Below are 27828 nucleotides of genomic sequence, written 5' to 3'. Positions count from 1 at the left end.
ATATGATCATTTTAATCCCATGTTGTCAGTAGATTCTGTAAAGTCCTACTTCAACTGAAAATAATTTAAAAAATTAAAATTAGAAAGGTTACTTATAAACTTGGATTACCTACCGGTCTGGTGTGTACAGACACAGGGGTCTTGAAAGTTGTCACTGGATAGCTGCACTCAGAAACGCTGTAGGGATCAGAACTGCTGGAGGAACACTTGGAGATGGAATCACAGCCCACGAAGGTGTTATCAAGAGGCAGTTCCTGGATGATGTGGTGCTTCGAATTCAGGGGAGTTTCCGGCTGGATCTGGAAGGCAGGCTGTGGAGAGGCAGATTTGTAGTGCCGGGCCAAATCAGGGCTGTCAGGCTTGAAAGTAGTAGGTGTAGTGCCCCAGTTGTACTTGCCCATGGTTTGCTCTTCCAGTTCAATGGGAAGGTCTAGTGTGACGCTGTTTCCATCATTGTCAGCATCATCTGCCTTAGTTTCTTCAATAGTAACAAAGTTAAGCAGCAAGTTCTTAGGGGTATGCTTCTTCTTCTTCTTCTTCTTCTTCTTCATCATTATCATCTGCCTGTTTTCTGGGTTTGGAGTAACCCATTCGGAATTCTGCTTGTTTTTCTGAGCAGCCTTAAGGTGTGGTGATTGGCGGCATCTTACTACAGCAGTGATGAAAATAACAAGGATGACAGTTATGGTGCCTGCAACAATGGCAACCACGATCTTGACATAGTCACTGGATGGTGAGGATGTATCAGCTGTCTCAATATTTTGGGTCACTGGTGTTTCAATGTTTTTGCGCACCAATTCATAAATCAGTGTAGCATTGGTCACTGACTCGTTCACAAATAGATTAACATTTACAACATTGAAGAGAGAATCAGGTTGTCCTAAGTCCTTAGCTTTGACTACCAGTTTGTGCAAACCAAGGTCTGCAAGGACACATTTCTCCTTCAGTGTAATGTTGCCTGTTGTTTGGTCAATCATAAACAGACCATTTGTGTTTCCTCCTACAATGCTGTAATGAAGCTCTGCATTCATGCCAGTGTCATTGTCAACAGCAACTACCGTGAAGACCACTGTGCCTGGATTAGTGGATGGCAGAACCAATTCAAAGGAGTAGTTTGAAGAAGGGACAACAAAAACTGGTTTGTTGTCGTTGACATCAACCACATTTATGGTGACTTTGGCAGTTGAAGAACGTGATACCCTACCACCATCCTCAGCCTTTACATAGAAAGTATAAGATTCTTGTTTTTCTCTATCAAAGGAAATATTCGGTCGGATGACACCAGTCTGTGGATCAATGGTGAAGTCATCACTTGCGTCTAAAATGGAGAGAGTGACTGCAGAGTTTTCTCCATAATCAGGATCAGTTACAGTGATTAGTCCTACTGTGCCATGTCTTGGAAGGTTTTCTGGGACATAGAAGTTGTATTCATTGTGAGTGAAAATTGGACTGTTGTCATTCTGATCAAGAACAGTCACTAAGACTGTGGCATTGGTTATTAAAGGTGGCATCCCGTTATCTTTTGCCAGAACTGTGAATGAATATTTTTCCTGTTTTTCTCTATCCAGTTTCTTCACTGCAGTCAGAATGCCTGTACGATGATCCAGGTTGAATTCAGATGGAGCATCAATGCCAAGCAGGTAGTTTATCTCAGCATTATGCCCTGTGTCTGCATCCGTTGCACTTATTTTTGTCAACTGGGTGCCAGGAGAGTTATTCTCAGGAACAGAAAGACTTATGAAAGGCTGAGTGAAAACTGGAGCATTGTCATTTTCATCTTTTACTTTGATGAGGAGCATGGATGATTGATTCAAAGGAGGTTTGCCAGCATCTGCAGCCAGTAATTTAATAGCATATTCCCTTGTGGACTCATAGTCAAGATATGCAGCAGTCTCTAGGAGGAACTGATTACTGAATACTGGCCTCAACCTGAAAGGGACTTCATGATCTGTAAAGCACGTCACCCTACCATTATGGTCAGCATCCTTATCTGTCACAGTTATGAGCGCAATTTTGGTGTTGAGTGGAGCATTTTCTGAAAGAACCACAGTGCCATTCATTGGATTAATGATATATCTTATGTCAATTGATGGGACATTATCATTGACATCTGTAACATTTACTAGCACCATTGCTCTTGCTGGTATCAATCCACCATCACTTGCCAAAACCAGTAATCTGTGGTTTGGTGATTCCTCCCTATCCAGTGGTTCTTTGATTGTGATAAGTCCAGTAGTGGAGTTGAGGTGAAATAGCCTCTTGGCCATGTTGGAGACTAGATTGCTGAAATAGAAGTGAATCCTGGCATTTTCACCTATGTCGGCATCTGTGGCATGAAGCTGTGTCACTGAAGTACCTACAGGAGCATTTTCTGGTATACTGACTTCAATCTCATTCTCCTTGAAGACTGGGCGGTTATCATTTGTATCAGCAACACTGACTTGCAAAATGGCAGTACTGGATTTTTGAGGAAAGCCACCATCTTCAACCTTTACTTTCATTACATATGTATCTTTCTCTTCCCTATCTAACTCCTTTTGAACTATCAATTGTGGCATCTTCTCTCCTTCTGGTGTTTCAATAACATCAAGCCCAAAAATACTTTGACCCTGGAAAACATAGAAGGAAACATTTTAGCTTATGTTATTATTTAATGAGGCAAGTTTTCAATTTCTTAAAGTCATATAAAATAGGCTCAACTCAGAAATAAGTGCCAGAGATTTGAGTTCTAAGTCCCAACTTCGTCTGTAACTAATATTGTTACCACAAACAAGATGCTTAACATCTCTACACATTTGTGAAATTAGAGTTGTGTTAGAAGATGTTCTAAGCACTTTTCAGGTTGTAGCATTTTATGGTGATAAATGTAACATTTATGTGAACTATTAAAGATTTCAAAGGAAGAAGTATGTAGAATTTTAAAAAGAATTATCACTAAGTTTCACATGGTGAATGAACTTATAAGTGAATTAACAATGGTTACTCCAAGTGAATTAAAATATCTTACTGTAGATTTCAGTTGTCTAGGACTCCTTTTCACCAACAGAAGTAACAATCAAGTATAAAATATTCATCCAAGACAAAAGGGCATATATCACATCTAATAAATACAGCTAATAACTTTGGCAGAGGGAGAAAATATGCAAACTCTGATAAGAATAAAACCTTGTGTAAAACACATAGACTTTCTCTTTTTTCCCCTATAGAAACAGGTGTTAAAAATGAATCTTTTGAGAATTCCCTGGTGGTCCAGTGGTTAGGACTCGGTGATTTCACTGCTGGGGCCCAGGTTCAATCCCTGGTCAGAGAACTAAGATCCTGCAAGCCATGAGGCCTGGCCAAAAAAAAAAAAAAAAAAAAAAGGACATTTTCTTGGAGATTAACAGAAAAATGTTATTTAACTTCTAATCTTTTTCTTATGATGAGCACACACAATGGACTGAAACTAACATGCCAAAATGTCAAATTGGAAAATATAGCTATAGGAACAGTACGTATATTTTCTTTATGCCTAAAATGTCAGATTATGGGAATGTTTAAAATCAGTTTTTCTGGCTCCCCTCAAAACCCTCAGGGAAGTGGTTCAAATAATATAAAACTGTAAAATTCTTAAAGTGCTTGGGCTCTCTTAAGTGCTATTGTTTATCAGCACACAGAGGATCTCATACCCTTAAGTCTTTAAAATAGTCAAATAATTTTGATAAAGTCCAATTTATCAATAGAAAAAAAATTAAAGTCCCTTCTCTGAACTACAATAAGATGAGCCCTACACAGATAGACAGTGATCTTGATAGCTGATTGAGGAATAGCGTTCACTGGCTCTCAGGGGCAGTTCTAGCCAGTGTTACCTGTAGCACTTTGACAGAAATGAATAAGATAGAAAGATACTGGAGGCTGTGAAGATCAGATCTTAAGATTCCTAGTACATAGGTGATTTATGAACCCTTACATACACACGTACACACGCACACATGCACACACATAACCACACTACAATTTTAATTCTTCAATATATTTTTTTAACATAGAAGTTGCTGACATGTGCTGAAGATCAGTTATTGAGATCTCATCTATGTGCTTTGTCCTGAAAGAACAGGATAGCATCTGAGGGTTTTTTTCTCATTGTTCTGTCATACCAGTGTCTAAAATAAGATCCTAAATGTTAGAAACAAATGAATGATATCAGGTTTTCAGGGACCACTAGAATATATGGTGAGATTATATGGTCATATTATCTTTTATAACTTATCAAAGTGTTATAATTGCTTACATAAAATCTAGTACAATACTTAAGTACAACTACATTTTTTCCTCATGAATTGCTTGAAGATATTTCTGCATTTTTTGTGTGTGTTTAGATTCACTTACTCTTTTATTCAAATCCAAGCCATAATATATCTTGATGGAAGAATTAAATGTTTATTATGAAATTTAAGGTGGCATTTCAGAAATATTAATTAAAATCATCAGCTTGCTTCAATGTAATTTCGAAAAATGTTCCAACGAGGTAACCAATGTGTATTAATCTTGGTTTTAATTCATAAACTAAAATGGGCATTCTATTAATATTTTACTTATGTAAACCAATAAACAATGTGCCTTTTCTTTGCCAAGGAAAATATTTTTCATGTAATATCTATCTACAAGTGTGAAAATTAGCAAGTCTATTTTAAGAAAAAAAGAATTTTACAACAATAATATTAAATATACATACAGTATTTAATATTATAATTTGATTTAGGTAAACTTAGTGATTAATGCTAATTTTATTTTTGTAGTGATATTTCAAAAGGCCTTCAGGAAGGTTCAAATCTGGAATGCCTCATCTATGGGTAGAAAATATAGCTTCCGAATTGAACTTCACAGAAATCCATGGCATTTAATACAATTTTGTTAATTTTTGGCATGCCAATATTCAGTGGCTAATATGGTCACAGCATTCTTCTAGGTACTGGGGATATGGTGGTAAGTAAAAATATTTTGCTAATGTAATGGAAATTAAATTTTAGCTAAGATGAGGGAAAATCAATAGCAATCTAAGTATCTACTGATGTTGATACTAATAGATTTATGTTAATTGAAAATATTTACATTTTTAATAAGGGCTATAAAAGTAGATTATAAAGAATTATTAGAGGTTATATAAGGGGGAACTAGCATATACAATATAGCCTAAAAACAACAAATAAATATCTTAAGTTCTTGAGTTTCAGACTCAATTATCCAATTTATGACTATAATACATCTGGGGAAAAGAATATGCTAGTTTTAATTTTCAATTGTATTCATTTATGTTTATGTATTTTGTGTTTGTATATTTAGAGTTTAATCTTATGTGTTTGCCTGAATTTTTTGTTGACCTTTGCTTTCCCAAGCAAATGAATGCAGGGTTATGTCAGTTGAAAAACCCCAGAACAGCATGTTTGCTGTCCTTAATTATTTTATGTGACGTGACAGTAATGTTAAAAGATAGATTTTTCAAATTTTCAAGATGATAATGAGATATACATACAAGATAATGGACAATGTCCATATTGCTCTTCTGTCTTCTATGACTGCTCTGTCCAATATGACAGCGATTAGTCACAAGTATTTAAATTTAAATTTTAATTAATTATAATTAGATAAAATTTAAAAAAATATCAGTACCTCAGTCTCACTAGCCACATTTCAGTTCTTATAGCTACATCTTAGTACTGGCTACTACATTGGACAGCACAGATATAGAACTTGTCCATTATTACACAAAGCTCTATTGCACTGGACTGTTCTAAGATGTTACATTTTTCTTTAATAAAAATCTATGTTCAGGTCAGGTGATTTTGTGCATACCATCCCCGCTCAGATATTTAGAGCTCTACAAATGACTTGCTAGTTTACATATTTAAATTTCAGATTGGGCATGACGATGGCAGAAGAGTAAGACGTGGAGATCACCTTCCTCCCAACAAATACATCAGAAATACATCTACATGTGGAACAACTCCTACAGAACACCCACTGAACGCTGGTAGAAGACCTCAGACCTCCCAAAAGGCAAGAAACTCCCCACGTACCTGGGTAGGGCAAAAGAAAAAAGAAAAAAAAAAGCTGAGACAAAAGAATAAGGACGGACCTGCACAAGAGGGAGGGAGCTATGATGGAGGAAAGGTTTCCACACACTAGGAAGACCCTTCGTGGGTGGAGACTGCGGGTGGCAGAGGGGGTAGCTTCGGAGCCACAGAGGAGAGTGCAGCAACAGGGGTTCAGAGAACAAAGTGGAGAGATTCCTGCACAGAGGATCGGTGCTGACCAGCATTCACCAGCATGAGAGGCTTGTCTGCTCACCCGCCGGGATGGGTGGGGGCTGGGAGCTGAGGCTCCAACTTCAGTGGATCCCAGGAAGAGGACTGGGGTTGCTGGCATGAAAACAGCCTGAAGGGGGCTATTGTGCCACGGCTAGATGAGAGGTAGTCTGGGAAAAGGTCTGGAACTGCCAAGGAGGCAAGAGACTTTTTCTTGCCTCTTTATTTCCTGGTGCACGAGGAGAGACAAATAAGAGCACTGCTTAAAGCAGCTCCAGAGACCAGCGCGAGTTGCGGCTCTCAGCTTGGACCCCAGAGACGGGCATGAGACACTAAGACTGCTGCTGTAGCCACCAAGAAGCCTGTGTGCAAGCACAGGTCACTATCCACACCTCCTCTCCAGGGAGCCTGTGCAGCCCGCCACTGCCAGGGTCCCGTGATCCAGGGACAACTTCCCCAGGAGAACACACGACACACCTCAGGCTGGTGCAACGTCATGCCAGCCTCTGCCACTGCAGGCTCACCCCACACTCTGTCCCCCTCCGTCCCCCTGGCCTGAGTGAGCCAGAGTCCCTGAGGCAGCTGCTCCTTTAACCCTGTCCTGTCTGAGCAAAGAACACATGCCCTCAGGTGATGTACACACAGAGGCAGGGTCAAATACAAAGCTGAACCACAGGAGCTGTGCAAACAAAGAAGAAAATGGGAAATCTCTCCCAGCAGCCTTAGCAGCAGCGAAATAAATCTCCACAGTCAACTTGATGTACCCTGCATCTGTGAAATACCTGAATAGAGAACAAATCATCCCAAACTGAGGAGGTGGACTTTGGGAAATACTATATATATATATATATATATATATATATATATATATATATATATATATTTTTTTTTCCCCTTTTTCTCTTTTTGTGAGTGTGTACGCATATGCTTCTGTGTGATTTTGTCTGTATACCTTTGCTTTTACCATTTGTCCTAGGGTTCTGCTTGTCTGTTTTTAGTTTGTTTGTTTGTTTTGTTTTTTTTAATATAGTTTTCAGCACTGTTGTAATTGGTGGATTTGTTTTTTTTGGTTTGGTTGTTCTCTTCTTTCTTTTTTTCTTTAATTACTTAAATAAATAATAATTATTTTTTGTTTTTTATTTTAATAACTTTTTAATTTAATTTTATTTTATCTTTTGCATTCTTTCTTTATTTTTTTCTCCAGTTTTCTCTGAGCCGTGTGGATGACAGGCTATTAGTGCTCCAGTCAGGCATCAGGACTGTGCCTCTGAGGTGGGAGAGCCAAGTTCAGGAAATTGGTCCACCAGAGGCCTCCCAGCTCCACATAATATCAAAAGGCAAAAATCTCCCAGAGATCTTCATCTCAATGCCAAGACACAGCTCCACTCAACGACCAGCAAGGTACAGTGCTGGACACCCTATGCCAAACAATTAGCAAGACAGGAGCACAATGTCACCCATTAGCAGAGAGGCTGCCTAAAATCTTAATAAGGTCACTGACACCCAAAAACACACAACCAGACGTGGACCTACCCACCAGAAAGACAAGATCCAGCTTCCTCCACCAGAGCACAAGCACTAGTCTCCTCCACCAGAAAGCCTACAAAACCAACTGAATGAACCTTAGCCACTGGAGGCAGAAACCAAAAACAACGGGAACTACAAACATGAAGCCTGCGAAAAGGAGACACCAAACACAGTAAGATAAGCAAAATGAGAAGACAAAGAAACACACAGCAGATGAAGTAGCAAGGTAAAAACCCACCAGACCTAACAAATGAAGAGGAAATAGGCAGTCTAGCTGAGAAACAATTCAGAATAATGACAGTAAAGATGATCCAAAATCTTGGAAATAGAATAGAGAAAACGCAAGAAACATATAACAAGGACCTAGAAGAACTAAAGATGAAACAAGAAACGATGACCAACACAGTAAATGAAATTAAAAATACTCTAGATTGGATCAATAGCAGAATAACTGAGGCAGAAGAACGGATATGTGACCTGGAAGATAAAATAGTGGAAATAACTACTGCAGAGCAGAATAAAGAAAAAAGAATGAAAAGAACTGAGGAGAGTCTCAGAGACCTCTGGGACAACACTAAATGCACCAAAATTCGAATTATAGGTGTGCCAGAAGAAGAAGAGAAAAAGAAAGGGACTGAGAAAATATTTGAAGAGATTACAGTTGAAAAGTTCCCTAATATGGGAAAGGAAATAATTAATCAAGTCCAGGAAACACAGAGAGTCCCACACAGGATAAATCCAAGGAGAAACACACCAAGACACGTATTAATCAAACAATCAAAATTAAATACAAGGAAAAAATATTAAAAGCAGCAAGGGAAAAACAACAAGTAACATGCAAGGGAATCCCCATAAAGTTAACAGCTGATCTTCAGCAGAAACTCTGCAAGGCGGAAGGGAGTGGCAGGACATATTTAAAGTGATGAAAAGGAAAAAAATACTACAACCAAGATTACTCTATCTAGCAAGGATCTCATTCAGATTTGGTGGAGAAATTAACACCTTTACAGACAAGCAAAAGCTAAGAGAAATCAGCAAAATCAAACCTGCTTTACAAGAAATGCTAAAGGAAGTTCTATAGGCAGAAAACACAAGAGAAGGAAAAGACCTACAATAACAAACACAAAACAATTAAGAAAATGGTAATAGGAACATACATATCGATAATTACCTTAAATGTGAATGGATTAAATGCTCTAACCAAAAGACATAGACTGGATGAATGGATACAAAAACAAGACCCATATATATGCTGTCTACAAGAGACCCACTTCAGACCTAGGGACACATACAGACTGAAAGTAAGGGGATGGAAAAAGATATTCTATGCAATTGGAAATGAAAGAAAGCTGGAGAAGCAGTTCTCATAACAGACAAAATAGATTTTAAAACAAGCACTATTACAAGAGACAAAGAAGGACACTACATAATGATCAAGGGATCAATCCAAGAAGAAGATGTAACAATTGTAAATATTTGTGCACCCAACATAGGAGCACCTCAATACAAAAGGCAAATACTAACAGCCATAAAAGGGGAAATCAACAGTAACACAATCATAGTAGGGGACTTTAACACCTCACTTTCACCAATGGACAGATCATCAAAAAGGAAAATAAATAAGGAAACACAAGTTTTAAATGATACGTTAAACAAGATGGACTTAATTGATATTTATAGGACATTCCATCCAAAAACAACAGAATACACTTTCTTCTCAACTGCTCATGGAGCATTCTCCAGGATAGATCATATCTTGGGTCACAAATCAAGCCTTGGTAAATTTAAGAAAGTTGAAATCGTACCAAGTATCTTTTCTGACCACAACACAATAAGACTAGATATCAATTACAGGAAAAAAATCTGGAAAATTTAAAAACACACGGAGGCTAAACAATACACTACTTAATAACCAAGAGATCACTGAAGAAATCAAAGGGGAAATCAAAAAAAATACCTAGAAACAAATGACAATGAAAACATGATGACCTAAAACCTATGGGATGCAATAAAATCAGGTCTAAGAGGGAAGCTTATAGCAATACAATCCTACCTTAAGAAACAAGAAACATCTCAAATAAACAACCTAACCTTATACCTAAAGCAATTAGAGATAGAAAAACAAAAAAAGAAACCCCAAAGTTAGCAGAAGGAAATAAATCATAAAAATCAGATCAGAAATGAAGGAAACAATAACAAAGATCAATAAAACTAAAAGCTGGTTCTTTGAGAAGATAAACAAAATTGACAAACCATTAGCCAGACTCATCAAGAAAAAAAGGGAGAAGACTAAAATCAATAGAATTAGAAATGAAAATGGGGAAGTAACAACTGACACTGCAGACATACAAAGGATCATGTGAGATTACTACAAGCAACTATATGCCAATAAAATGGACAACCTGGAAGAAATGGTCAAATTCTTAGAAATGTACAACCTGCCGAGGCTGAACCAGGAAGAAGTAGAAAATATGAACAGACCATTCACAGGCACTGAAATTGAAACTGTGATTAAAAATCTTCCAACAAATAAAAGCCCAGGACAATATGGCTTCACAGGTGAATTCTAGCAAACATTTAGAGAAGAGCTAACACCTATCCTTCTCAAATTCTTCCAAAATATAGCAGAGGAAGGAACACTCCCAAACTCATTCTATGAGGCCACCATCACCCTGATAACAAAACCAGACAAAGATGTCACAAAGAAAGAAAACAAGAGGCCCATATCACTGGTGAACATAGATGCAAATATCCTCAACAAAATACTAGCAAACAGAATCCAAGAGCACATTAAAAGGATCATACACCATGATCAAGTGGGTTTTTTTCCCAGAAATGCAAGTATTCTTCAATATACACAAATCAATCAATGTGATGCACCATATTAACAAATTGAAGGAGAAAAATAATATGATCATCTCAATGGATGCAGACGAAGCTTTCGACAAAATTCAACACTGATTTATGATAAAAACCCTGCAGAAAGTAGGCATAGAGGGAACATACTTAAAATAATAAAGGCCATATATGACAACCCCACAGCCAACATCATTCTCAATAGTAAAAAATTGAAACCATTTCCACTAAGATGAGGAACAAGGCAAGGTTGCCTACTCTCACGACTATTATTCAACATAGTTTTGGAAGTTTTAGCCACAGCAATCAGAGAATAAAAAGAAATAAAAGGAATCCAAATCGGAAAAGTAGACGTAAAGCTGTCACTGTGTGCAGATGACATGATACTGTATATAGAGAATCCTAAAGATGCTACCAGAAAACTACTATAGCTAATTAATGAATTTGGTAAAATAGCAGGGTTTAAAATTAATGAACAGAAATCTCTTGCACTCCTATACACTAATGATGAAAAATCTGGAAGTGAAATTAAGTAAACACTTCCATTTACCATTGCAACAAAAAGAATAAAATACCTAGGGAAAAAAAAAAAAAAAACTACGTAAGGAGAAAAAAGACCTGTATGCAGAAAAGTATAAGACACTGATGAAGGAAACTAAACATGATACAAATAGATGGAGAGATATACCATGTTCTTGGATTGGAAGAATCAACACTGTGAAAATGACTCCACTACCAAAGCAATCTACATATTCAATGTAATCCTTATCAAACTACCACTGCCATTTTTCACAGAACTAGAACAAAAATTTCACAATTTATATGGAAACACAAAAGACCCCGAATAGTGAAAGTAATTTTCAGAAAGAAAAATGGAGCTGGAGGAATCGGGTACCCGGACTTCGGACTATAATAGAAAAATACAGTAATCAAGACAGTATGGTACTGGCACAAAAACAGAAATATAGATCAATGGAAGAGGATAGAAATCCCAGAGATAAATCCATGCACATATGGTCAACTTATCTTTGATAAAGGAAGCAAGAATATACAATGGAGAAAAGACAACCTCTTCAATTAGTGGTGCTGGGAAAACTGGATAGCTACATGTAAAAGAATGAAATTACAACACTCCATAACACCATACACAGAAATAAACTCAAAATGGATTAAAGACCTAAATGTAAGGCCAGGCACTCTCAAACTCTTAGAGGAAAACAGGCAGGACACTCTATGACATAAATCATATCAAGAGCCTTTTGACCCACCTCCTAGAGAAATGGAAATAAAAACAAAAATAAAGAAATGTGACCTAATGAAACTTAAAAGCTTTTGCGCAGCAAAGGAAACCATAAGCAAGATGAAAAGACAACCCTCAGAATGGGAGAAAACATTTGCAAATGAAGCAACTGACAAAGGATTAATCTCCAAAATTTATAAGCAGCTCATGCAGCTCAGTATCAAAAAAAAAAAAAAACAACACAATCCATAAATGGGCAGAAGACCTACACAGGCATTTCTCCAAAGAAGATATACGGATTGCCAACAAACACATGAAAGAATGCTCAACATCATTAATCATTAGAGAAATGCAAATCAAAAGCACAATTTGATATCATCTCACACCGGTCAGAATGGCCATCATCAAAAAATCTACAAACAGTAAATGCTGGAAAGGGTGTGGAGAAAAGGGAACCCTCTTGCACTGTCAGTGGGAATGTAAATTGATACAGCCACTATGGAGAACAGTATGGAGGTTCCTGAAAAAAACTACAAATAGAACTACCATACCACCCAGCAATCTCACTACTGGACATTTACCCTGAGAAAACCATAATTCAAAAAGAGTCATGTACCACGATGTTCTTTGCAACTCTATTTACAATAGCCAGGACATGGAAGCAACCTAAGTGTCCATCGACAGATGAGTGGATAAAGAAGATGTGGCACATATATACAATTGATTATTACTCAGCCATATAAAGAAGCAAAATTGAGTTATTTGTAGTGAGGTGGATGGACCTAGAGTCTGTCATACAGAGTGAAGTAAGTCAGAACGAGAAAGACAAATACCGTATGCTAACACATATATATGGAATTTAAAAGAAAAAAAATGTCATGGAAAACCTAGGGGTAAGACAGGAATAAGGACACAGACGTTCTAGAGAATGAACTTGAGGGCATGGGGATGAGGAAGTGTAAGCTGGGATAAAGTGAGAGAGTGCTAGTTTATATATGGACATATATACACTACCAAATGTAAAATAGATAGCTAGTGGGAATCAGTCGCATAGCACAGGGAGATCAGCTAGGTGCTTTGTGAGCAGTTAGAAGGGTGGGATAGGGAGTGTGGGAGGGAGGGAGACAAGAGTGAAGTGATATGGGGATATATGTATATGTATAACTGATTCACTTTTTTCTAAGGCAGAAATTAACACATCATTGTAAAGCAATTATACTCCAATAAAAGTGTTTTAAAAAAATAAAAAATAAAATATATAATAAATACATTTCATATTATCCCTGTAATTTGAAAAGGAGTTGTCTACATATAAGACATAAATACTTTTCAACAAAGTTTTGGACAGATATCTAAGTCTGATGCTAAAATGTGGTACCAACATGAGCTTACTATCTTTAATGAATGACTATTCCAAGGCTGTTCCTCTGTCTTGTGTCCTTCAGGAATAAAGAATGATGAACACATGGATCCAACATTAGTTCTACCCCATGTCATTAGCTCAACTGACATTCAAATCCATATGAACCATGAAAAATCCTGAATCTCTTTGCCATATGTTAGACCATGACATGAAAACAATGGGAAAGATGAAAAGGGGAAATAAAGATATATGGCTTCTTAATTCATCACCTTGCTAACTTTACTGTAGATATGTCCTATATACGAAAAAAAAAAAGTTAGAGCTTTGGGATAATTGTAGTATCCTGAATTCCAAACTTACTTAGAATTATTTCCCCCTTGTTTATAGGGAAAAAATCTTGAGAAAATCCTTTGCTATCTCTCCCAAATGGTCATCCTTTGGTGAGAGAAGTATCACTCATCTGTGTGTCTCTCTCGGTAATTTACTTAAGCCTCTATTACATTAATGAATGTGAGTGTAGGATAAAATGGCATCAAGCTTCGTTTATATGTATAATCTCTAAGGACATAGCACCCAGCATATACGAACACATTAAATAATCGTTTGTTAGATGAATAAATGCATGAATTAAAAAGATAATTCCTATTTTAAAAGAAAAAAAAAAGAGAAAGAGCAAAGTTTGGTTGTTCTTGTTTTTAATTTTCAGTCTGTGCTTGAATAGGAATATACTGTAATTGTTGACTCAGGTTGCTTTTTTTCTTTTGCTTAAATTAATTTGTCCAGAAAACAATTTCAGGATTATTTTATAAAACAACTTTTTTTTTTCTGTTAGGGATATAATAAGCTACAGTGTCAATCTCTGGTAAAAATTTATAGCCTAGTTGTAAACCTTTATTTTTGGAAGAAATAATGACAAGTACTTAGTTTGGTAAGTTGCCTGCGTGCTTACAAAATACAAAACCCTACATCTGTCAAACACCCACATGTACAAACAAAAAAAAGAGACAACAAAAACTCAGAGAAGAAAATAACATACTATATGAATTGAATGCAACACATTATATGTTGATTTGGGATCCTGGTGTCTTAAACTAGTTTGATCTCACGTACACAAAATTGTCAATTCCAGTTCAGGTTAAGAAAAAAATTTGGACTTTCCAATAACCTCATGTAATTCAAAAGACTTAATTTCATTTGTGAGTGGCATTTCTTCCTAAATTCAAAAATAAGATGAGTTTGCAAATCTAGGACAAAAACCGCTGAAATAAGTGAGATGTTATTAAGCTCATCTGAGACTTTAATTCTCTGTAGGGATTTTTAAAATTAAGGAAAAGAAAGTTGGTGTTGGATATGAAATTCCCAAGAGAAGTATTTTTACTTTTCAAAAAAAAATGAATAAAGAATATTCCTTGCCGAATTAAAAGCTATTTTTTTTTTGCCTATCGTTCTGTGAAAGAATTAGCTGAACCATTGTACTAAACTTTAGCATTTTTGACATATGCATGTGCAAGACACCACTTCGTTGCCTATTGGAAGGGAATAAATAACACAGCAGTTCCACAGATATAAATCTAGTACAGTTGCCCAGAAAATGCATAGAGTGCCAGTAAGTACTAAAAATAGTTCCAAAGAGATTGGATTCTAAAACTGCTTACATAAAAGCTGTTTACTCTGTAGATCGAGGAATGCTGAGGGAAAGACTAAAAATTTATTTCTGAGCTTTACCACTGCTTGATTTATCAAGAACCAACCTGACTTTTATTTATTTTTTCTTTTTTTTCTTACTCTTATTGTTACAACTTTGGGCCAGTGAAATGCCAGTGTTTATGAGTTTGCATAGTTTCAAATGGATAAAACCACAGAGATATGGCTATTTTGGAAAACAATAGGGAAATAAATTTAATATTCTTAATACAAATATAATTGGTACTATAATAAATTTACTTTAATTCCATTAAAAGTTCATTGGTTTGCTATAGGCTGCCTAGAACTACTGAAGAGGATTGCAACTCTTTCTGAAATATTCAACATTGTGATGTCATTTAGATTCTATGCACTATTTCAAGAACATTTCTTTCAGCATTCATTTGTAGCACTGTCAAGGGAAATACAATAAAAAATGGATTACATGTAAAATGACCTGAGCCGTTAGTCACATATTTGACAATAACCTTGAAGTCACCAAGTCCCTACCTACTTTAAAGTTATATTACAGAAAGGAAAGTCATGTATTTAAGAAAGTATCAACTATTTTTGGAAAGAAAGAATTTACATTAAAATATTAACAGCACTGATATTAATCTTGGCAAAACCATGCACAAGATTTAAGATATCATACGTTTATTTTATCTACTTGATATTTAGCAAAGACTATTTAATAGAATAATGATATTGTAGCATATGGTTCTTTTTTTTATGTTAGTCCCAAGAAAAGTAATTCCTTCCATTGACTTTTTCTTTCTCTGTTTCATCAGATTTCAACATTAGGAACGGCTTGTTTGTTTTTACCTCTTTGAGAAAAGAGTATGTACTCGGGAAGGTCACTGAAAATGATAGTGTCTTGATACTAACTTCTGTCTTAAAGGATTTTTTGTGGTGACGTATGATAAATCTATCTATTTCCTTTTTTATGGCCATGTGTCATTGTCACTATTCTGTGTCCTCCAACTAGGCGAATAATCAAACTACTTGGTTATATTATTTGGAATAAGCATTCAGATTGAAATGTTTTAAAGTGTTCACTTAAATTCATAATGTTATGTGCTGGAACAAAGGAGATTTTTTTTCACCTTTAAAATAAATATATTTTATTCTTTGCCAGGAGACTCCATGGAAAAAGATAAACAGTATATGAACATAGAAAGCATTGTTAAACAATTTCAATGTACAAACAGAGCCAGAGAAAGTACATCACAGACTTGATAATATATCAAAAAATAAAATAAAACATTCCACTAGTGCTTAAATGAGAACTAAGAAACTGACACTTGTATCTGTTAACCACTCCACCCCAGCCTCCACTCTGCTTCACAGTGATTGAATCAGGCCAGAGGACGCAGATTCTCTGCCTGTGACTTTGGGAGGCAATGGAAAACCCCCCCAGTATCAAGCAGGAATCAGGAAGGATACAGAGTTACATGGTGCAGGTGGTAGACTAGCCCGTCATTATCCCATGAAACATCCCTAATGGCTTGTGAATAGGTATACAAAAACTTTTATTAACACGGAAAAGTGTTTCTGCTTTGGAGGCTATCATTACTGTAAAAATGTACCTTTAAAAAATTGTGTAGTTATGTCATTAAACAAGTAATAAACCACTTTTAATTTAGCGACATCAACAATTGAACAAATGGCATTTGATACCTGAACTGGCAGTTACACTATAACAGAATTCTCTTCTGCTAGTACAGTGAATTTGTTGTATACTTCACTGGGCAACATGAAAGAAAATATGCGATCTGAGAGCATCCAGAGAGCAAGGACAAGCTTCTATACTTGCTAAAGCAGAGCATCTTTAGCCTTATCTTGCCACAATGTACAACAGTCCCATTTCCTTACCTTGATGTCTTGATCTGTGAAAGCAAGACAGTTATCTTTTTGACCCTTTCTTAACTGGACATGTAAGTAATCTGTTCCATAACCTTGGTGTCTTGGTTATTTGGAGTAGGCAAGACAAAAGGAAAGCACCAAACGTACAGGAGAGAAAGAACAGAGCCATACTTCTGTATGTGCAGAGTCTTCAGAAACTTAACCAGGGGGAAATAATTTTGACTGGGTCTTTGCCATGCAATCTTGAGTGTTCAAAGAGGAGAATAGAAGTTTTTAACTGGTTTTGGGTTTCATGAAATGGCTGATTTTTAGAATTAGAAAAGTTTGTACTTCTAGGTAAGTTAGACAGTGAGGGGTATATATTGATACATATGAAAACTTCTTGGTCCTTCTTGAGTTTGAATATATTTTCAGTCCAAAAACTAAGCAGCGGTTAAAAATGTATTTTCCTCGCATTTTAAATCCCAGGAGTGAAGGTACTGGGGAATGTCTGAAGTATCTAGAAAGTGTCTTATTGCAGCAGTAGTGACTGACTGACACCACAGTTCTCCACGGAGCTGGCGAGGTGCTGGGAATGTGCTCTGCTGTGTTCCCACTTGAGCTTGGGGTCAAGGGTTCATATCCTTCAGAATTCTCCAGCATTTCCTGAATTAGAGGGGGCATTGAGCCAGGAATTTCCGTTTTCAATGTAATTACACTTTCTGCACCTTTAGCACTGATGCTGCGGAGATCTGTGGTTTTCATGAGGATCTTTGGAAACATGTGAGGCTTGCTGGATCGTCTCTTTCTGATATAAACTTGTAGTGCTTCCAGCAATAGTTCTTGTAGCTTATCTACTTTTGTTGGTTCCTCACGGTCCTGGCGGTCTCCACAGATCAAGCAGATGGCACTGAGAAGGACTGTCTCCGTGTCGTCTGTCTCCAGATGTAGGAGCTGGCTGGCGAAGGTGAATAAGAGGTCGGTCAGGGGCCTGATCCCTGCATTGTGCATCTGGGTGCGATTCAGGGTCAGACCATCCGAAAACGGCATGGTGTCTTGCTCTGGGGTGTACCTGGTGCAGATTCTCAGAATCAGGATGTCCAAACAGGCTGCCTTCAGCAGGGTGATTTGGTCTGCAATGGTCAAGCTGGTGAAGCCTGGTAGACGTTTAGCAAACTCCACGATCTTAATAATGCACTTGGCCAGTTCACTGAATTTGCCCCAGAGGCCCAGGTCCAGTCGGACTCGATGGTCAGCACTGGAATTCCTTTCCCTGATCCTCGCATGTGCCCAACCTGTGCGTCATGACCGAGTGGGAGGAAATGCCCACCCTAATCAGCGGCTGCTACGACCCCCGCCCGGGATGCCTCCTCTCAAGGAGATTTAATTGAAGATATCAGAATGGTTATATCCATGAAAACAGATGGATATTGAAACAAATCCATTCATCAGGTTTCCAATTTTTTCAGTCTATTCTTCACTTAGTTTTGAAAAGCCAGGTTTTGACTTTCAGAAAAAAAGGGAAAATCTTAAACAAATGACTAAATATGAGACATATATAAATGAAACAGAAAACAAAATCTGATTCATTCTACTAATATCCTACTTAATCCCCAAAGCCCAGAGATCTCCATTACTCCAAAAAAGGATTTCAGTTTCTATATCATATGGGAAGGCCATTTCTTCTCTGTGTCAGGGTGTCTGAATACTGATTAACTAGATGTCATGATAAAGATGGTGGAAAATTTTCTTGAGAGAAGTAAATGACAAAGTTGTCCAAAGATTACATTCTCTTGGAAATGGGTAATCATTGCAAGAATAGCTCAAATCCTTTGCTCTGTGGGGAATGGAGTTTCAAATGGGCAGTGACTAATAAGAGATGGTTCATTCTAATCGAGGCTTTGCTGAATAATTGCAAGTCATTAATGCTAACGCTATCAATGGATGAACGGACAAATCTTATGGATGAGATATATATATATATATATATATATATATATATATATATATATATATATATATATCTTTTGTTTGTTTGTATTGTTAGTCACTAAAACATTGTTCACATTTGTTAATGAAAGTACCAGATTTTTCAGTGATCTGGTTTTTGAGAGGTAGGTTGTAGCCCAACAGTTGAGGCAGATCATCATGGAGGTGGGGGCAGGGTTTGTTGGAGGATGGCCTGAGAAGGGCAGCAAACCTGGGTCTTTTTTTCCCGTGCACATTTCAGACAGACCAAAGAGTATAATTTTTTCCCCTAATGGAAGCGGAGGATTGGCAACCTTAGACATGGCTTTCTGCAGTTCAGACTTTAACTCAAATGCACATTCTTCTTTGTGGGTTAAGACTGGGAAAGGAATGGAGGCCATGGGGTAGTTTTGACACACCTCTGGATTAAGAGATAATTAGAGAGAAAAAAAAATCAGGGCAGACAATATTAGATCATGCCCAGACAAAAGTACCTTGTCCACAGAATCAGAGAAAGCTCCAGGTGAGGCCATGTATAGGCAGAGTTATTTTCATAATCCAAGGCTTACCCAGTTGGTACTGACTGTATGGGATATATCTTGAGACATTAAGAGGACCTTACCTCTTACCTAGCCTTTCCTGTTTTAATTTAAGGGGAGGAGGAACTCATCCCCATTTGCTTAAGTGTTTTTCTGATTCTATTTTAGAAGGAAGTACCATGTCCTCTGAGATCATTTCTGATTCTTCATTATTGACCATGTTTTTAGCAAGATGGAAACATGAAGCCCAAATTTCCCTGATGTTAAACAATTCATGAGTAGCATTTTTAATATCATCAAATAAGTGATTATCATTAGAAAATTCATGATTTTCATCATCAACAGTATCATCATTATTGCCATTATCCTCATCATATTCATTACCATGATTGTTGTAGTAATTTTCCTCCTCTGACGGTACTACCTCTTCTGTATAACTGGCACTATCAGTTCCACAGGCCAAGACAGGTATCTCTTACAGAAACACAAGGAACCAACAAAGTCAAAATAAATTTTAATATCTATTAAATACATAAGCTATTGCTATATAAATTAATTATCAGCATAGTAGATGACAAAAATATTTTTGCCACTACTTTCCAATAAAAAAACCACGTCTTCTTCTTAAAGAAGCCCCTCCATAGGCAAAAAGCCATCAGTGTTCTATAAGCATAACTATATTTATATATTTAAGGAGTCTTAGCCTACTCAAATTTACTAGACATATTTAATATCAGCAAATACTACGCCCCATGACACTGATTCCATGAGTGATTTAAATTATGTCTGGGATCATTGTGAATCAGGAGAAACAATGGTATTTTCAAACTACTAGTAATTTTTTTTTCCCCTCAGGTGCACTGAATCACACTTTTTAATCAGGGTATCAATACACTATAATATCTAAACTCCATCCAGAGAATAGTAATGTTTATAAAAGTTCTCCAAAATTAATTAAGGTTATGCCTTGAAAGGCAGAACCAATATTTTTATGCCATGCCATCTAGCAACTATGTCAATCAATGAAACAACTGAAACTTCCAGTCTTATTAAGGTAATCAGTTCTTTACAGACACAGCCAATGACAAACTTAACTAAATTGGTCCCAGTTTCACACATTAAAGCGTAGACATTTTCAATGACGAATATAGCAGTTTAGATAAAATTATTGTAGGCATACGGTCAAAATATATTTTCATGCCTCACAATACTAAAAGAAAAAAATATAAAATTTAAGAGCTAAAAACAATTGATCATAAATAAACCCATTAGTAAAGACATTGGCTTAATAAATGCTTCTTTTATCAAGATAGCCATACTAGTGTTATAATATAAGGCAAACTGTGTTACATTCATATACTGTATCTTCAAACAGTTCTTAATTTGTCTAATGCTAGAAGATATTAATTTTTATCATTTCTTATCCTTGAGCGTAGCAAATAGATTTTTTTCAAAGTTTACTATTTTAACATTAGCATTTAACTATTTTAACTAATAATTTTTACACAACCATGAAATCAAATTTAAAAAAATAATGATTTTACTACTGAAAAGAATAAACCTTTCTTTACCTGCTGAGTTCCCACAATTTATAACATTTTACAAACAAAAATACTCATACATATTAATTTTATCCTTCTAATTTTTATTCTAAGATTGGAAATTAATTTGGCAAAGGACACATATTTGTTTCATATAAATATTCAATTTATAGAGTGGATTCATTGCATAAGTTAAGATTTTGTTAGTGTTAATAAGTGTATTTTCTTGATATATAATAAAATAGAATAAGTATTGAAATACTTTTGTGCAATTAATGAATTGTTTATCCTATCTGAAATTAGAAGAAAACCATCTCTCAAGTTACTTGGCTCTATCATTTAGCATAATGTTCCCCTTCAGTTACATAGATAAGAAAGTAACTTCTGGGCTTCCCTGGTGGTGCAGTGGTTGAGAATCTGCCTGCTAATGCAGGGGACACGGGTTAGAGCCCTGGGCTGAGAGGATCCCACATGCCACAGAGCAACTGGGCCCGTGAGCCACAACTACTGAGCCTGCGCGTCTGGAGCCTGTGCTCCGCAACAAGAGAGGCCGCTATAGTGAGAGGTCCACACACTGCAATGAAGAGTGGCCCCTGCTTGCCACAACTAGAGAAAGCCCTTGCACAGAAACGAAGACCTAACACAGCAAAAATAAATAAATTAATTAATAAACTCCTACCCCCAACATCAAAAAAAAAAGAAAGTAACTTCTACAGTGAAAATTAATTATAATATTTTGGAAATTATAAAAAGCATTATTACTTCATAAAATCTCTATCAAAGGTGCTAATACTTTTTTGGGGGGGTAGGAGTTAATTAATTAATTAATTAATTATTTCTGTGTTGGGTCTTCGTTTCTGTATGACAGCTTTCTCTAGTTGTGGCAAGTGGGGGCCACTCTTCATCACAGTGCACGAGCCTCTCACTATCGTGGCCTCTCTTGTTGCAGAGCACAGGCTCCAGATGCGCAGGCTCAGTAGTTGTGGCTCACGGGACTAGTTGTTCCGCGGCATGTGGGATCCTCCCAGACCAGGGCTTGAACCCGTGTTCCCTGCATTAGCAGGCAGACTCTCAACCAGTGCGCCACCAGGGAAGCCCGGTGCTAATACTTTTTTACGTGCTAATACTTTTCCACTTATGACTCCTAAAGTTTAAGAAACTGTTCACATTACATTTATTGTTTAAATATTTGTGAAGTATTCTCTCATCTGGAAATGCTCATCGTTTGAAGGTTTGGGAAAGTGTTCAAAACACCCTGACTTGTCCTTGGAGTTACTAAAAATAACAAAATCTGCTCCTACTACACTAGGCTGTGCAAGGTTGGGCTAAAGCAGTAGTTCTCTGCTAAGGGAATTCCAACCCCCTCTCCCGCACAGGGGATATTTAGCAAACTCTGGAAGTATTTTTGGTTGTCACATCTAAGCAGGAGGGTGCCACGGGGACTTAGTGGGTAGAGGCCAGGTATACTAATAAACTTCCTACAATGCACAGGACAGCCCCCGTCCTGTCCTACCCCATCTCACAAGGGGGAATTATCCAGCTCCAAATGTCAATAGTGCCAAGATCAAGAAACCCTGGGCCAACACACAGAATTATGATCCTAAAAGGAAAAGACTAAATTGTATTCAAAGGCGAAGTTTTACTCTGAAATCAATATAACTACAATTATACTTGTAGGATCCAGCAAATAAATAATCAGAAGAACCTCAGAAATATAAATGGAAAGAAATGAATCACATCTGTGCATTAGAATCATTTGTACAAACATCACTTTTCTATGGCAGTAAGCCGACTATAAACACATTTTCCTATAGACTATCTTATCTTGTAGTTAATTGTACTTTTAAAAACTCTAAGATCACCAATAAGTAATACTTAATTTTATGAAAATATAAATGGTTTAAATGTTTCTAGGAGGAGAAGCTTTTGACTTTATTTGTATGCTAGGCCAGAATAGCAGCAAACTAATTTCTATTTGTGACCAATGGAAGTACTATTTAAAACTCCCAAGGTTTACACAGTAGCTTGAAATTATAGGTGGTATAATCAACACACATTTAAAATGTATTACTTGAAATTAAGTGAATCCAATTGGTGTCTAATGATCAGATCATCTGATACAGAACTGGAGAAATTTGATCTTTGGTTACGAACTAAAATTTTAAAATCAAGTTTTGATTCAGGTTCCAAGACACGTTCTTATTCAATAAGAGCTAAAGCTATAGATGACAAAGAAAAACTGAACATTATGGGAAATATTATATATACATAGACAACATTATTCTATTTATCTGATATGAATAAATGTCCAACTCTTTATTTTACATTTGTTAATTTAAACATGTTATTTTTAAATTATGTTAAACAATAATTGTTTATTATTTTTTAAAATAAAAATTGTGAATATATTTGATCTGTGACAATATCATATGAAAAACCACAGTGGTTTAAACACCTAGGGTTTTGTAGATATTTTCATAATACTATAATTCTTAAGAGTTTCATGCATTGCTTACTGATTTATTGATGTACAGTCAGTAAACATGTTTATGACAAAATATAAGAAATTTTCCACAGCTTACTACATATCTTAATTAATTTGTATCATATTGAGAAATAATGGATAACCCAGTGGACAGTACAGGAAAAAACAAGAGCATGACAGCAGAATTATCACTATTGTCACTCTACCAGAAAGCTGCTCTACTTAAATCCCTTACTTATAATAGCAATGCCTTTCCCTTATTCTACTAAAAGAGCTGTCATAGATGGCAAAACATATGACAATTCTTGACAGTTAAGCGTTATAAAATAAATGCTTCAAAGTATAAAGTTAGTAGAAAGGAGTTTTTATTTTCACTCTCTTTTGAATTGGGACATTTTGGGAATTTTACCTCCTTTTTTAATACTTACATTAAATAAAGTTTACCAAATAAAGTCATAAATATGCAAAGGTATTTTCAGTCCTCGTGCAGCTACAAGTCTTAGTTTAAAAGGGTGGGATGAGGGGGACAAAAAGAGATACAAGTTTAACCATAATAGGAAAATACTGTGTATTTGGAAAGTCACGTCTTGATACGATTTTTAGAATAAAATGTTCTCAAAATCAAGTTCTAAACTATAATGTCCACAAATACATTCTGTAGCATTAATAAGTTACTTTGATTAAAGGATGATAATTGGGCAATGTGGTAAAAGAAATTTTTTTATCTTGATTAAGAATTAATGTAAAGGTCTTATATGCCAAAGCCAGTATAATATTACATTTCCACTCTGGAAATCAAAGCAGAACTTAAAATTGTCGGTATCCACAGCCTCTGTACGTTTTCACAACCTCAGTAAGCCAATAGTTAGAAGAAAAATGGTTTAAGGAAACATGTACAACTACCAAAAAATCTTCAAAGTGAATGTAACTACATCAAAATAAATTGTTAAAAGAGGAATCTCTTTATCAATGATGCCCAGTACACTGAGTTTGTGATACCTAGAAAGTCCAATTTGAAATTCCCTTTAAAAATCCCTACTATTCTAAATAAACACACCAATTTGCTTTGACTATCCTCTTAGAAGGGGGAAGATGCTTCTCCTTGTAAAATATTCTATATATAATAAAAACCAAGGACAAAGCTGCTTCAACATTGATCAGAACTAGAGGGGATTTTACTAATAACAGGAAAAAACATCTAATGGAGATGTGTTTATCCAATCCCATGAATAATTCTGGAATTTAAAGAAGTTTTCTGGGAGCCCTTTTTTAAAATTGAAGTATAGTTGATTTACCATTTTGCATTAGTTTTAGCTGTACAGTCTGGGAGTCTTGACATACATTTGCTGAAGTAGAAAATTTCTAGGAAATATTTTTAAAGTATTTTGGAGAAAAAAGGTAATGGGGAAAGATATGATTCACTTAAATCTGATTATTAACTATAGAATAACAAAGTATGATTCACTTAAATCTGATTATTAAATATAGAATAACAAAGTATTGACTACAGTTTAGAATGAATAATTTATATAGAATTATGATCAATAACTTTCATGCACATGATAGCAAGGACAAGAAGCCTGAATATTAAAGTGATGCTCAAATTATGTTTTGATTATCAAACTATAATTTAATGTAATCACAATTTCTCAAAAATTTGACAACCTTTGGATATATATTTTTGAATATAGCAAAACCGTATCAATGATAGTAGACTGGTAAACATTTAATAAATACTGGTTTTAACTTCTGAAAAAGACATTCTTCTCTGATCAAAATCATTTGCGGGAGGAGATATGGGGATATATGTATACATATAGCTGATTAACTTTGTTATACAGCAGCAACTAACACAACATTGTAAAGCAATTAAGCTCCAATAAAGATGTTAAAATAAATAAATAAAATAAAAGGAGATACTAAAAAGAATCGTTTGTGATTTGGTAAACTGCCAAGAGGTGGAAGAAAAACAATTAATATAAAGTTAAGGAATTTAATAATAAGCAATTTGCATTTTAAAACATCATTACTCTAAAATGAAGTGTATACTATTAAACCATTGGATTATTAAACTAACTGAACTCTATACCACATTTTGTATTTAACTTGATTTTTATTATCACCAGAATTATTTAGGTTTGTAGTGATTGCTATTAACTCTATTACCTAGATACTTGAATCTAATTCAATTATTTTTATTAGGGACTATACTAAAATATTCAAGCTATCTCTAAGGATTAAAGGCAAGTTTCAAAATAAACATACTTGAAATGTGTTTACTAATTCATTGAATTGCTTTGCTTTTCATGAATAATGTCATATAAAATAACAGTAATCCTGATATGCACAATTGACTTAAAATAGAATTCTGCATCATATCTGGTTCTATGAGTTAAAGCATATAGGACATTTAGGGGGTGAAATTTAAATTTATCTTTAGAAAAATGATTAGCTCAACTAGAATAGGATATGGACACTCTTAAGTCACCATCAGAATACACCTAATATATATATATATATATATACACAATATGTAATATATAATATACAATATGTAATATATATCTCCTGATGGTGACTTAATTGCCCATATTTATCTATCTAATATATATATATATATATATATATATATATATATATAAATTTAGTATGTATGTAAAAAAAATTTCAAAAACCTGAGTGAATTCCAGGCAAATCCATGAAGAAAACCAAAACATATGATGCAAAAATAATTAAATGATTATTAGTGACATCATGTTTTTTAATGTTGGTGAATGGAGAAACAACAACAGAGTACAATTTGATACTGCATCCAAGTATCCATTATTATTCTCAAATCAGTATAATGAAGGAAAATATAAACTGTTCTTTTAAACGTATTTATGAAGAATATGTCCATGAAGGTAAAATCACTATTATTCTCTTACAAAAGCCACTCAAGACTCTTATCTACAATCTAATTTTTAGTTTGAAAAGATGTGCAAGAGGTTCTCTAACTCATCAACTGTTTAGGCTATATACAAACGGCCTCTAGATAAATAGGTACTCAGGGAAAACGGTGTAGAAAAGGAGAAATGGGGTAACACATTTAACTTCTTAAAACCTTAATTGTTTAGAACCTTGGCCAGAGGCTAAGCCCTCTTAATTTTTGTGAGTCAAATCTTGGAAGCAAAGGATAGATAACCTTCATATATTTAAATAATGATTAAGGAAATCATATGTCCAAAATAAAGTAATTTTTAATGAAATTACATCTGCTTTCCATGCCATTCTCTTGTCTGTTTAGCTTTAGTGAACACTACATGAGATGAACAATGCCAGCTCAGAAAAGGATTCACCCTACATAAATTTGATGATAACATGTCTGCTGCCAGATAATTCTTCACAAGCCAATCCTTTGCCAATTGAGCTAACTCAGAATTGTTCACCTGAGAATTGTTCAGCTAAAATAAATGGAGAGTCCATTTTGAGTTTGTGCAAGTAATAGTTTACTTCATTGATGTTATGCAGGGAGTGGCAGCTCTCTGGCTCAATGTAGTTCAGACCTTCAGGAAGAATAGGAAACATAAAATGGCAAAGAAGAAATTAGACATTTTGTGTTTTATGTATTGTGACCATATATTCTTGTGTCCCTGTTTAATTATTAAGAGGTGTCCTTTCACTTTTAAACTTGTCCTTATTTGGAGGATAAATTATGTGGTTAGCCTCATTTTATACAACGAAAGTAAATAACAGAAAACCAGGTGACGATAAAATAGAGGTTAAAACATATATATATATATATATATATATATATATATATATATATATATATATATATATATATACAAAGATATGTATAAGGCACCCAAAGATAATTATCTTTTCAATCTAAAAATTGAATCTGAACTCTACAGGTCAAACCGTTTGTCCACTGTGTCTGTTGAAATCATTTGAGAAAGCAACACTTAAAGTAACTACAAATATTGCCTAAGCAATAATCAAAATAAGCAGTTATCTTGGCCATGGCTCACGGGTCCAGCCAGTCTGCGGCATGTGGGATCTTCCCATACCAGGACACGAACCCGTGTCCCCTGCATCAGCAGGCTGACTCTCAACCACTGCACCACCAGGGAAGCCCTAGCAGTTACCTTTTAAAGCAACTAGGACAGCAAATCCAGTTATTTGTGAAACAGAAATTGCTAATGTGTGAAATCACAGAGTTATGCGGTCAACTATGTGCGGGGGAAAAATTCTTCCAATATCATAGTAACACAAAATACAAAAGCCGTTGTCATTAAAAAGAATTGTGGATAACTTATTGTGGCAATGCACTGCAAATATGGGTGAATCAACTATCACTAGCCCATTGGAGCAATTAAGTTTAAGAAAGCTTAACAGTTGCGGCAGATGAAACAATTGTCAGTAAACTGTGTAGCAAACCATGAAGATACTTTGAAATAACTCTTGAAGTTATCTAAAACAATAGTTTATGTTTACTTATAGCTGAATCTAATT

General features: G+C 35.5%; 1 protein-coding gene and 1 pseudogene across 9 annotated transcripts in view; both read right to left on the bottom strand.

Annotated features, from left to right (window-relative positions):
* The window catches only part of PCDH11X (protocadherin 11 X-linked), a gene marked incomplete at both ends in the record, with an annotated part of 677500 nt that overhangs the window by 631732 nt on the left and 17940 nt on the right, over window positions 1-27828 (bottom strand). For all 8 annotated transcript variants that reach the window (XM_082610668.1, XM_082610673.1, XM_082610669.1 and 5 more), the window contains one exon: window positions 114-2609. In XM_082610668.1, the coding sequence (XP_082466794.1) occupies window positions 114-2609 (2496 nt within the window). The remainder of the gene's footprint in view (window positions 1-113; window positions 2610-27828) is intronic.
* Window positions 17331-19167, bottom strand: LOC309796968 (retinoic acid receptor beta-like; annotated as a pseudogene). Its single transcript has 2 exons — window positions 18999-19167; window positions 17331-18093 (listed from the first exon to the last, which is right to left on the bottom strand). The product of its transcript is annotated as a retinoic acid receptor beta-like (transcript).

The sequence above is a fragment of the Mesoplodon mirus genome (assembly GCF_964341445.2).
Source record: "Mesoplodon mirus genome assembly, chromosome: X".
Taxonomy (NCBI): Eukaryota; Metazoa; Chordata; class Mammalia; order Artiodactyla; family Ziphiidae; genus Mesoplodon; species Mesoplodon mirus.
Note: the sequence above shows the minus strand (reverse complement) of the source record. Positions and strands in the feature narration are given on the sequence as shown.